General features: G+C 45.2%; 1 protein-coding gene across 1 annotated transcript; it reads right to left on the bottom strand.

The window, feature by feature from the left end:
* Positions 1–1960: 1960 nt before the first annotated feature.
* On the bottom strand, positions 1961–13477 carry DNAJC9 (DnaJ heat shock protein family (Hsp40) member C9; the record flags this gene model as incomplete). The annotated part of the gene is given in 7 exon segments (XM_080694779.1): positions 1961–2080; positions 2084–2183; positions 3598–3602; positions 3604–3660; positions 6321–6503; positions 6507–6584; positions 13436–13477. Coding segments are annotated over 7 exon segments (585 nt in total).
* Between the last annotated feature and the right edge of the window lie 318 nt (positions 13478–13795).

The following is a 13795-nucleotide window of genomic DNA, read 5'->3' as shown; positions in this document are numbered from 1 at the left end:
AATCAGCTTTTATTTATTTATTTATTTATTTATTTAGGTGGTACTGGGGGTGGAACCCAGAGGCTTTCTACCTCCGGGCTATGCTCCCAGACCTTTTTTGTATTTTATTTGGAAACAGGGTCTTACTAACTTGCCGAGAGCCTCACTAAGTAGCTGAGGCTGGCTTCGAGCCTGCGCCATTCTCCTGCCTCAGCCTTCCAAGCGCGGGGATTACAAGCGTGCGCCACCATGCCTGGCTACAAATCAGCTCTTAAATTGAACAGTCTTGCCAAGCATGGTGGCGCACGCTTGTAATCCCCACTCTTGGGAGGCTGAGATAGGAGGATCGCGTAGGTTCGAAGCCAGCCTCAGCTACTTAGTGAGGCTCTTGGCAACTTAGTGAAACCCTGTTTCCAAATAAAATAGAAAATAGGTCTGGGAGTATAACCCAGAGATAGAAAGCCTCTGGGTTCTACCCCAAGTGCCACCAAAAAAAAAAAAAAAAAACCCACACATTCTAGTGAATACTTATCACCAGTTCATTGTAATGTAAATGAGAATGTTTGTACCATCCTCACAAATTAGTACCATAATTATACCATATACCATAGCAAACCATTGGATCCAGATGGCTTGCCATTCAGAGTTAGACAGAAGGCATCTCACATCTCATCAGCCCAGTTCCCCCGAGAGAGAGTATGTATGTGTGTGTTTGTCCTCGAAGCCATGGCATTTTTTAACCAAAAAACTATATATATATATTCACTTTCATAGATGAAGAAACCAGGACAGATAAGCCAAATGACCTGCATAAGAACACCAGCCAATTAGTCTCCACTAAACCTGGCTGTCCCTTAGAACAACGATTCAGAGTGTTTGTTTTTTGTCTTCCCTATCCAAAACACCATTTATATTTTTTCTAAGCCACATTTCAAATTATCAGCAGGATCATTTAAAAATCTACCAGAACTTAATATTTTTACTTGTTTAATCATATACAAAAATGTCTGAAGTAATTTGAATAACTGTTTCTGCCATAACTCAAGGATAAGAGTATAAAATCCAGCCAGGCATAGTGGCACACACCTGTAATCCCAATACTTGAGAAGCTGAGTGAGACAGGAGGATCACAGGTTCAAAGCCAGCCTCAGCAACATCATGAGGCCCTTAGCAATGCAGCAAGACCCTGTTTCCAAATAAAAAATAAAGTGGGGCTGGGGGTGTAACTTGGAGGCAAGATGCCCCTGGCACCAAAAAAAAGTATAAATCTGACAGTAAAACAAAAAAGAGAGGGGGTTTATTTAAGATCATTAAGACAAAAATAATCTGGCAATTATTTAAATGATAGCTATTCATCAAGGATTTTAACTGGGATACCTGTTTTCATGAAAACAGTATGAAAGATCCACATTCTTTTTTTTTTTTTTTTTAAGTGCTAGGGATTGAGCCCAGGGCCTCAACCATGCATAGGCATGTACTTTACCACTGAGCTATATCCTCAGCCCTAGCCGGGCATGGTGGCGCACACTTGTAATCTCTGCGCTTGGGAAGCTGAGACAGGAGGATGGCACAGGTTCAAAGCCAGTCTCAGCTACTTAGTGAGGCTCTCAGCAACTTAGGCCCTGTTTTCAAATAAAATATAAAATAGGTCTGGGAGTATAGTCTGGCAGTAGAAAGACTATGGGTTCCACCCCCAGTATCACCAAAAAAAAAAAATTATATATATATACATATATATATATACACACACATATACATATATATATATATATCCTCAGCCCTAGACCCACGTTCTAGAGCTACGCAAGCTATCAACCCGTACACTACCCTCCTAACTCTTGCCACCATATTCTGTCATGTGAGGACCTCACACAACAGCACATAATTCCTAGGAAATACTAAAATCAGATTGAGAAATTCTGCTGGGTTTAGTCAGTCTGAATAATTTGGACTGGAAAGACAACTCTCAAAGGCTAGGAGGTTAACTGTTGCCTTCAAATCTTAACTCTACCTTATATAAATACCTAAGGACCTTGAAGAGAAAAATTAATTTTTTCTTTTCCTTCTTGAGAGCCATGTTTTTCCCTCCTCCTCTAGAAGGTTAGCAGTATTTTGCTCCCATCTGAGCCAAAAAATTGTCCATTTCCTTTTGCCGATCCTCTTGTCTGCTGTTTGAGAAGTTAATCAAAATAGCTTTCAAAAGCCTGGCGTGGTGGCGCACACTTATAATCCCAGCATTTGGGAGGCTGAGACCGGAGGATCACAGTTCATGGACAGCCTCAGCTACTTAGGCCCTCGCCAACTCAGTGAGACCCTGTTTCAAAATAAAGAATAAAAAATTGGGCAGGGGGTGTAGCTCGGAGGTCAATGCCTCTGGTTTCCATCCCCAGACCTGCAAAAAAAAAAAAAAAGCTTTCAAAACCCAACTCTAAGTAGGGTGTGGTGGCGTATGCTTGTAATCACAATATTTGGGAGGCTGAGACATGAGAATCATGGGTTCACAGCCAGCCTCAGCTACTTAGGCCCTCCACAACTTACTAAAATCCTGTAAAATAAAGAATATTTGTAATCCCAGCATTTGGGAGACTGAGACAGAAAGACCGCAGTTCGTGGACAGCCTCAGCTACTTAGGTCCTTTACTCAGTGAGACCCTGTTACAAAATAAAGAATAAAAAAAATAGGGCTGAGGGTGTAGCTCAGAGGTAGAATGCCCCTGGGTTCCATCCCTAGTGCCACAAAATGAATGAATGAAAGAAAGAAAGAAAGAAAGGAAGGAAGGAAGGAAGGAAGGAAAGAAAGAAAGAAGGAGGAAAGAAAGAAGGAAAAGAGGAGGGAAGAAAGGAAAAAGGGAAAGGAAGGAAGAAGGAAAAAAAGAAGGAAGGAAACAAATTATGGTGTATAGCTTGGAGGTAGAATTAATTAATTTAATTTTGATGTACTGGGGGTTGAACCCAACACTATCCACAGAAACAAAGTATTTCATGATTAGCAGGGGTGGGGGAAAATGAGAATGGGGAATGACTGCTAATGCCTATGGGGTTTCTTTTGGAGTGTTGAAACATTCTAGGATTAGTGGTGATGGCTGTACTATTTCATGAATGCAAAAACCACTCAATTATGCATCCTAAAAAAATAGCCAGGTGTGGTGACACACACTTGTAATCCCAGTACTTGGGAGGCTGAGGCAGGAGGAGCACAGGTTCAAGGACAGCCTCAGCTACTTAGTGAGGCCCTTTGCAACTTAGTAAGACCCTGTTTCAAAATAAGGAATAAAAAATAGGGCTGGATTATAGCACGGAGGAAGAATGCCTCTGGATTCAATCCCCAGTACCGCAAAAAAATAAATAAAAACATATGTGAGACAGGAGGATCGCACAGGTTCAAAGCCAGCCTCAGCTACTTAGTGAGGCTCTTAAGAATTTAGTGAGACCCTGTTTCCAAATAAAATACAAAATAGGTCTGGGAGTATAGCCCAGAGGTAGAAAGCCTCTGGGTTCCACCCCAAGTACCACCAAAAAAAAACACATGTGAGTTTGTATCTTAAGACAACACACACATACACTCATATTAAAGAAAGTCAGAACAGGAAGGAAGTGGCAAACCAGCTGCTGCCTTTACCACTCCCTCGTCAAGGCCCAGCTCCTTCCTGCTCATCTCTGCCTCCTTAGCTTCTTCCTGCGCCTGAAACAGAAACGCTCATGAGACTCCATGGCAACCAGGAAATGCTCACAATACCACCTCTCTCCCAAAAGCAAATCTGAGGATTATATGAATAAGAGGGACAAAACCACACAAATGTGTCTTCATCAGCAGGCACCGCTGAGCCGAGCACAGAACCTCGTTTCCGGGCAGCGTTTCTTGTTCCTCCCTTGTCCCTGCTAGAGGCAGCAAGTGCTTTGACACGTGCACCACCTGGTGGCAGGTAGAGGGGAAACAGCACACTCGAGAGCCAGGAAGGCCTCTAACCAGGAGTCCTCAGCAAGGATGCCTGGACGCAGGACCGGCCCCTGGATGCAGCCTGTTAACACCTCTGGTTTAAGAGGATTCTCCTGAGGAGTCAGGAAAAACAGTCGTTCAGGATTTTTTGATCCTGGGGTGGAACCCAAGGCCCTTCTACCTCTGGGCTACACTTTCGGGGAGCCTCACTACATTGCTGACGCTGGTCTTGAACCTGCGATCCTCCCGTCGAAATATCCCAAGTACACAGACCACAGGCATGTGCCACCAAACCTGGCTATTAATTCAGTTTTAATCTTTCTTTACCTGATTTCAAAGCTACCTTCATTTACCAAAATTTTCCAAAATACCACAAGAACACCTTAGGGCAGCTAGTGGCTCTATCTGGAGAATTTTCAAAATAGCAAAGAATACTATTAATACTGGGACTAGTGATAAATTATGAACTTGTAATCCCAATAAAGATTCAGTTTCCTCATATTCAAGTTATTACCCCCTAAAATTCAGCATTTCTCTCTCCAAGTATGCCAGGTGGTCTCTCAAAACTATGGTATTTTCCCTGGACATAGGAAGCTTCTCAAGCTAAAAGCCTATTATTAAAAACAGCCATGCTCAATTTCACCTGGGCAAGTGATTAACGGGAGCCTCAGTCTAAGCAGATGTAGCCCATGAAGCAAAACAATGCTCTTCCTCTACACCCGCTTCTCCCCACAGCACAACACAGCACCGGCCTATCCACCAGGCAAAACGCCCTTTCAAGCCAAGCATGGTGGTGCACACTTGTAATCCCAACACCTGGGAGGCTGAGACAGGAGGATCGCACAGGTTCAAAGCCAGCCTCAGCTACTTAGTGAGAACCTACTTCAAAATAAAATAAAAAATAAAATAGGGCTGGAAGTGTGAGTGACTCAAAGGTAGAATATCCCCGGGTTTAATCATTAAACACATTAAAACACACACACACACACACACACACACACACACACACACATTTGTACTGGGGATTGAACCCGGGAAAATTCTACCTCTAATCTACACTCCCCAGTCCTATTTTTTATTTATTTTGAAACAGGGTCTCACTAAATAGCTGAGGCAGGCCACAAACCCGCAGTCCTCCAGGCAATCCTCCTGTCTCCGCCTCCACACCCGGCTGGAATCTTTCTGCTGTGTTGGTGGTGGTTTTTGCAGTACTGAGGATGATCCCAGGGCTCTAACATGCTAGGCAAACTCTCTACCACTGAGCTCTATCACCAGCTCTTCTTACTTTGAGACATGGTCTTGCTAAATTGCCCAGGATGGTCTCCAACTTTCAATCCTCCTGCCTCAGCCTCCCAAGTAGCTAGATTTATGGGTGTACACTACCACACCCAGTTTTTTGGGGGGAGGGATTCTGGGAATCAAAGCTAGGGTCTAGTGCATGCTAGTCAAGTGCTCTACCGCTGAGCTATACCACTGCCACCCCAGCAAGACAAGACACTTCTCTGCTTTCCTCTCTGTGCTTCGTCAACCAAGTGAGGACTACTATTTATGCTATATACCAGGGCTCCATATTACTTAATCAGCTGAGGAATGCTTCGGCAAAGCTACAAGAATTGGCTCATGTAAAATTATCTATTTTAATTTGGGGGGTGGGGGTACTGGGGATGGAACCCTTCTACCTCCAGGATACACTCCCAGACCTATTTTATATTTTATTTGGAAACAGGGTCTCTTAGGCCAGCTAGGCTGGCTTCGAACCTGTGAGATCCTCCTGTCTCTGCCTCCCAAGCACGGGGATTACAACTGTGCGCCACCATGCCTGCCAATTATCTATTTTAAAAAAGCACTATTCAAACAATCCATGCAGTCGGGTGTGGTGGTGCATACTTGTAATCCCCGAGCTTGGGAGGCGGAGACAGGAGGATCGTGCAGGTTCGAAGCCAGCCTAGCTGGCCTAAGAGACCCTGTTTCCAAATAAAAAGTATAAAATAGGTCTGGGAGTGTAGCTCAGAGGTAGAGGGCTTCCAGGAACCCCAGTACCACCAAAAAGCAAACAAACAAACAATCCATAATCCATGCAGTAAAATTATCTTTTTTTTTTTTTTTTGCAGTACTGGGGATGGAGATGAAACTGAGGGGCATTCTACCTCTGACCTACATCCTCAGCCCTATTTTTTATTACAAGCGTGCGTCACCATGCCCAGCTCTCAGTAAAATAATCTTGAGCACCATATATCAAAATAAAAAGGGTTTTCTTGATGAATTGGTATGCCCATTTAATTAGATGAAAGCTATAAAACAAGCTAACCAACCCCAGCCCTTTTTTCAGCCATATATGTTTGTTTCCATTTTTGTAAATACTCTCAGGTCTTTTGAAAGGAGGTAAGATATAAACTAACTCTTACCCTCCTTTCCCTGGCATTCATCTTTTGTTTTGATTCTTTAATGAAGGCATTATAGGACGGGACCTCTCTAGTGTCAATATGGCTTGCTGAATGATTAATGATGTTCCTTATCTGCGGCTCCTCTGTGTACTGCACACAAAGCACAGACTCCATGATCTGATCCATGTCCCCCTTGAAGTCCAGCTAGGCCTGTTTGATATCAGCCAGCTCTTCTTCAGAACCTTTGTATGTCTTTTCGAAAGCTTGAATGTCCTCTAGAGATGCCTGTTGATAAAGAATGCTATCACCTCAATAATTTTATTTTTTTAAAAAAGGTATCTCCACACTGATCTCCATAGAGGCTGAACTAGTTTGCACTCCCACCAACAGTGTAAAAGAGTTCCTCTTTCCCCATATCCTCACCAGCATTTGTTATTTGACTTCATTATGCTTGCCACTCTGATTGGGGTTAGATGAAATCTCGGTGTAATTGTTTTTTCTTTGCAGTACTGGGGATGGAACCCAGGGGTATTATACCTCTGAGCTACACCCCCAGCCCTATTTTGTTTTTTACTTTACTTTAAAATGGATGGCCCAGACCCCGGGTGGGCAGGCATGGGCAGGGCACCCTTAGGCGACCACACACACACACTGGGAAGGCCCAGGAGGTCCAGGCCTGCATGGCCCGAGGCGGGCGGGGCACCCTTAGGAGACCCCCCTCCCACCCGAAAAGAAAAAAAAGTTTTTTCATTGCTACTGAGTGCCTGATCCCACATCCTCCCCAACCACACATACTCTCTTCTCTTATTTTTTTTTTTAAAAAAAAGGGAAACGAAAAAAGAAAAATATTTGAGAGGGGTTAAGATGGCCCCGGCAGCAGCTAGAATATTGGAGATGCAAACAAAACATATACATCTGAACTGGAACTTTTGAAAAAATTCCCCGCGAAGGAGGACTGCTGCTTCTCTACATTGTTAAGAATCCTGGACATCACCTGTAAGGAGAGAGTCTAGTGGAGACCTAGGAGGAAGGCGGTGGCGGCAGCAGTGGCTGAGATGGCAGTGGAGACTTGTATTTGGGAGAGGCAGACATCTGATCCAACCCACCCTGATCCTCTGAAGAAATTACCCCAAAGGTCGAATGCTATTGTCGCGCATGCTTAGGAACATTGGACATTATGCGGTATGGGGAAAGAGCTTGGGAAAGATTTGAAATGGTGGAGGCAGTCACATTGGCAGCAGCAAGTACTCAGGGGAGGCAGAGATCTGATGTAATACACCTGGAACTTTTGATGAAATTACCTCAGAGGCAGAATACTACCAACATGCACCCTTGGGAATATGGGACAACCTGCTGGGTGAAGAGGGTGCTCGGATCGGAGCCTGCCAAGGGGTGAGGCCGGTCCCGGAGTCAGCAAGGCCGGGATCGGAGCCTGTCATGAGGCAAGGCCAGTGCTGGGGCCTCCGAGGCTGGGATTGGAGCCTGCCGAGGGGTTAGGCCAGTGCCGGGGTCAGCAAGACCAGGATTGGAGCCAACCTTGAGGCAAGGCCAGTGTTGGGGCCTCCAAGGTCGGGATCAGAGCCAGTTGATGCATTAGGCCAGTGCCAGAGCCAGCTAGGCTGGGAACGAAGCCTGCCGTGAGGCAAGGCTGGTGCTGAGCCCCCTGAGGCTGGGATTGGAGCCTGCCAAGGAGTTAGGCCAGTGCCAGGGCCATCAAGGCTGGGATTGGAGCCTGCTGTGAGGCAAGGCCAGTGCTGGGGCCTCCAAGGCCTGGATAGGAGCCTACCAAGGGGTTAGGCTGGTGCCAGGACCAGCGAGGCCGGGATCAGAGTCTGCCATGAGGTATGGCCAGTGCTGGGGCCTCCGAGGCCAGGATCAAAGCCTGCCTTGAGGTATGGCCAGTGCTGAGGCCTCCGAGGCCAGGATCGGAGCCTGCCTTGAGGCAAGGCTGCTACTGAGGCCTCCGAGGCAGGGATTGGTGCTGGCCAAGGGGTTAGACTGGTGCTGGGGCCAGCAAGGTCAGGATCGGAGCCTGCCATGAGGCAAGACCGGTGCTGGGACCTATGAAGCCGGGATCAGACTCTGCTGAGGGGTAAGGCTGGTGCTGGGGCCAGCGAGGCCGGGATCGGAAACTGCTGTGAGGCAAGGATGGAGCTGGGACTTGCGAGACCAGGATAAGAGCCTGCTGAGGGGTTAGGCCAGTGCCAGGGTCAGCAAGGCCGGGATCAGAGCCTGTCGTGAGGCTAGGCCGGTGCTGGGGCCTCTGAGGCCAGGAGAGGAGCCAGCCGAGGGGTTAGTTCGGTGCGGGGACCAGCAAGGCCAGGATCGGGGCCTCCCATGACGCAAGGCCGGTGCTGGAGCCAGCGAGGTCGGGATCAGAGTCCTCCGGGTGGCCAGGCCACTACTGGGGCCGTCGAGAGTGGGATCAGAACTTGCAATGCGGCATGCACAGAGAAATAGCACAAAAAATAAAATCCAGATGCTTCTCCTAATTAGCAAGAACTAGGAGGAAAGGGGTAACAGGAGGAGGTCAAGTAGTAGAAAGAGCTCTATTGAGAAGCAATTAAGGCGACCAGTCAGAGGGGAGGGGATGGGGGAGGACGGAATCTCTTTAAAACTCATGAGGTGCGTAAACAAATATATCAAAGATAATCACCAATTAAGCATGGGATTGAGGGAGGAGGAGGGAATGGGAAGGGGATTGGATGAGGGCTTATTGGATGATATGTGCTTGTATATCCTCTCAAGTCTTGTATTCCAAAGTGATGTATGATTACAAAAAAAATAATAAATAATTGCCACAATAAATAAATAAATAAATAAAATGGAGTCTCACTGAGTTGCAAAGGGCCTCACTAAGTAGTAGCTTAGGCTGTCCAGGAACCACGATCCTCCCATCTCTGCCTCCCAAATGCTGGAATTAAAAGCTTGCACCACCACATCCAGCTTTCTCAGTGTAGTTTTGATTTGCATCTCCCCAATTGTTAATGATGTTGAACTTTTTTTTAATGTATCTATTGGCCATTTGTATCTCTTCTTTTATGAAGTATCTGGTTGTTTGTTTGTTTTTTTAATTGGTGGTACTGGGGTTTCTGGAAACCCTTTTACCGTCAGGCTAAACTCCCAGACACCTATTTTTTATATTTTTATTTGGAAACAGGGTCTCTTAAGCCAGTGAGGCCAGCTTCGAACCTGTGCAATCCTCCTGTCCCCGCCTCACAAGCGTGGGGATTACAAGCATGCACCACCACATCCAGCCTGAAGTATTTGTTTAATTCAGTTGCCCATTTCTTAATAGGGCTTTTTTTTTTTTTTTTTTTTTTTTTTTTTTGCTCGTGTGCCGAGACCAGCTGCGTTCTCTCGGCATCTGCGTGAAGACCACCCACGCAGCTAATTGGCAGGATCTCAACACGAGAAATAAGCCCCAAGAGAGGGTGTGGTCTCTGGCCAAAGTACTCCCCACTTTTACATATTCTTTCATAACTATTATTCTTTTAACTCTCCACATGAATTGCTCCGGTGGTGTAAGATCAGGACTGTGAGAGAAACTGAGTCTGTGGAAAATAAACTTTCTGGTAATTTGTCTAAGCCTCTAAACATCCTCGGCTTTGTTCAAGTGGTAATAAAATCTAATTATAATTCAGATGCAGTGGCAGCATTCCTGTAACAGCAATTACAAAACGCGGATTTCCCCTCTATCTCTGACTTTCATTAACACACAGTAAAAGCATTAAATTAACTGAAACCATTAGCCCTAAAGGGGAGGCAACCGGTAACTGTTTATCCTTGCAATCCTGCCTAGATACGGAGAAGACAAACTTTATGAGCAGCTAATACTGCCCGATACAATAGAGCTGAAGGCTAGGAAGATTTGTAACCTTTACACCCACTATGAGCACTGCCCGAGACAAGGAGGCACCACGTGGCTAAGAAATGAGTATGTCAGAACAAAGGATAGATATAGTAAATGTGTAAAAGAAAGGAAATATGGTGAGAATAAGAAAGGATTCTTGTATGAAGAAGAGCTTATCATAAGATTGTCCCAAATGGGAAAGAAAGGAATTAGAAAGATTAAAAGCAGGTTGCAGAAGGATTGTGATGTGGAAATGGATTATTTAAAAGAGGAATAGGCTTCTAATAAGCCTATTGTTTGAGAAAAAGTGTTCAGCAGCTAAGGAAATACATATGACAACTAAATCTAAAAACTTCATGGTATATTTTGGTGATTTATCTGCCAAACTGTGTTGTGAGTTTGCTTAAGCTTTCAGAATTTAGAAGACAAGGCAGGACGACACCTGGGAGAATTCCATTACATCCACCTGGAGCGCCACATCTCCCCGTGTCTGCCATATGGACTAAGCCCTAAAGATGGAAAGTTCCAAAAAATTAAAGAAGATTCCATGAAAGGCCTCCAAGCCCTGGGCATGCTGTTTCTTCTGGAATTTGCCCTTCGCAAGGACAGCTGGATCTGCTGCGGGATCCGGAGAAGATTCTGAGCTAATCTCTTGAAAGCCGGACTAACTTGTTTTTTTACCTTGATTATTGATTTATGGTGATTACACTCCTTTCTTTTTTTCTTTTTCTTTTTTTTTTTTTTTTTTTTTTTTTTTTTACTATTAACCCCACTGGTGAAGAATATAAATTTTCTGGGTTCTTGTAATAAAGTGTCAATAGCTCAAGAAGCTTTTGTCCATGTCAGATTCTTTCCAGAAGTGCCGTAAATAGGAACTTAAAGAAATGTATTTCCTAGAGGGGAAAGAATTACTGCAGACAAACGGCTGCAGAATGGCACCCTAGTCCTTCGCCCATCTTTTCTGAGATTATTCGATCGTGAGTGGAATCACGGCAATTTCAACTGAGCGGTTTGCGGCACTAGTGTATAGTCTTTGAATTCTTTGTATATTCTGAATATTAGCCCTCTATCAAAGTGGTAGCTGGTAAAGATCTTCTCCCATTCTGTAGGCTTTCTCTTTAGATTCTTGATGGTTTCCTTTGATAAGAAGAAATTTTTGTTTGATGTCATCCCACTTGTTAATTCTTGTTTTAATTTCCTGCACTTTGGAGGTCTTGTTGAGGAAGTTACTACCTGTACCTGTATGTTGGAGTGTGGAGCCCATGCCCTCCTCTAATACTTCACAGTCTCTGGTCTAATTTCCAGTTCTTTGGTCCATCTTAAGTTGATTCCTGTGCACAGTGAGAGGTAAGGATTTAATTCCATCTTTCTACAAATAAATAGCCAGTTCTCCCAGCACCATTTGTTGAGAAGTCTGTCTTTTCTCCAGCATATGAATTTGGCCCCTTTGTCAAAGATCAATTGGCTAAAGCTGTGTGGGTTTGTTTCTGTATCTTCCTTTGGTCTGTGTGCCTGTTGTTGTGCCAATACCATTCTGTATTAACTACTATGGCTCTGTAGCATGATCTGAAGTCAGGGATTGTGATGCCTCCTGCATGGTTCTTATTGCTGAGAATTGCTTTGGCTATTCTGGGTCTTTTCTTTCTCCATATGAAACTCATGACTGATTTTTCTAGGTGTTAAGTGTTTATTTTGAGTGACTCATGTGCCTGTTTGAATGTTTTTGACTCAGTACTTGCTCTTAACCCTTCTTTTTTCTATAGGTTTAGGTTCAGTTACCCCACCAGAGTGAACTAGAACTAAAAGCATTCTATTGTCTCTCTTTTTTATTGCTGTTTGTCTACTGCTAATAGCCATTCCTTGTTTAGAGATTTCAATTCATTGAGCGACGGTTATGGGGCAGAATTTGGTAACACCTCTGTCCATTTTGGTCGACCATTTCAAGGAAGTTATGGCCAGAGCTCATGATTTGAACATAGGTATAAAAAAGAAAAAGTTTAGCCGGGCGTGGTGGCGAACGCTTGTAATCCCCGCGCTTGGGAGGTGGAGACAGGAGGATCGCACAGGTTCAAAGCCAGCCTCAGCTGGCTTAAGAGACCCTGTTTCCAAATAAAATATAAAATAGGTCTGGGAGTGTAGCCCGGAGGTAGAAGGCCCCTGTGTTCCATCCCCAGTACCACAAAAAAAAAAAAGAAAGAAAAGAAAAAGTTTAGCTGGGTATGGTGGCGCAGGCTTGTAATCCCTGTGCTTGGGAGGCGGAGACAGGAGGATCGCGCAGGTTCGAAGCCGCAGCGCTGGCTTAAGAGAACTTTTTCCAAAATTAAAAAGTATAAAAATAGGTCTGGGAATATAGCCCAGAGGTAGAAGGGTTCCCAGGAACCCCAGTACCACTAAATAAATAAATAAATAAATAAAATCATTTTCAGACAGCGGCCATCCCGACCAGATACCCAATATTTTAATATGGGAGGATGTGGTTATTGATTCCCCCGTGTGGCTAAAGTCTATAATTTCTAGAACCCCCACTCCTGTCCTTATGACTAGGGAAGAAAAAACACTCAAGGAAAACATAACATCAAGAATGCTGTCTGTGCCCTTATATCCAGTTCTACAAGGAGGATCGGAGGAAGAGATACTATTTCCTCCCCAAATCCTCCCCGCACCATCCCATTGTCCCAGGGAAGGAGGCTGTGGCGGTAGCAATGGGGGAGGCAGCGGCGGCGGGGGCGGGGAGACCTAGGGAGGAAACTTAGAGGAAACTGCCCCCTTGGGGCCGGCGGGGGAACTAGAGGCAGAGCCTACCCACTCCAACAGCAGCGGACTCAACTGCATTGCCACTTCGAGTTGCAGGGCCCTCGAGGCAAACGGAAATCAAAAGATGCATTACTGGCCTTTTGCCGGTCCTGTTCAGGTCAAACAATACCCGATGTCATGTGAGGCCGGAGAAGGAATTACACCTTACATCCACCGGCTACTGGATCTGGGAGTGCTGTGACCGTGTCACTCCAGCTGGAACATTCCACTATTACCGGTTCGCAAACCTACCTCAAATGATTACAGGCCTGTGTAGGACCTACGGGAAGTCAACGAAAGGGTAAAGGACATCCACCCGACGGTGCCTAACCCACATACCCTCCTCAGTTCCCTATCTCCTGAACAAAAATGGTACATGATCCTCGACCTCCGAGATGCTTTCTCTAGTTTTCCTCTGACTACTAAAAGCCAAGAACTGTTTGCTTTTGAGTGCTCAGACCCCCCAGAGAGGAATCAGCAGGCAGCTCACATGGACAAGACTGCCACAGGGGTTTAAGAACTCTCCCACCATCTTCGATGAGGCCTTGCATGAGAACCTACATGAGAACCATGTTAAATACCCAAGTCACCCTCTTGCAGTATGTAGATGATCTTCTGATAGCTGCCAATACCAAGGAAGAACGTGAAGAAGGCAGTGCAGGACTACAAGCGCTCAGGGACCTTGGGTTTCGAGCCTCGGCTAAAAGGTCCAGATCTGCAAGACCAAGGTAATTTATCTGGGGTACCAATTAAAGGGAGGACAGAGGTGGTTAACAGGAGCCAGAAAAGAGACTGTTCTAAAGATACCTAGACCCCAGAGTCGCAAACAGGTGTGAGAGTTTCTGGGATC

This window comes from Muscardinus avellanarius (genome assembly GCF_963383645.1).
Source record: "Muscardinus avellanarius genome assembly, chromosome: 4".
Lineage (NCBI taxonomy): Eukaryota > Metazoa > Chordata > Mammalia > Rodentia > Gliridae > Muscardinus > Muscardinus avellanarius.
The sequence above is the reverse complement of the archived record's forward strand: the minus strand, read 5'-3'. Positions and strand labels throughout refer to the sequence as shown.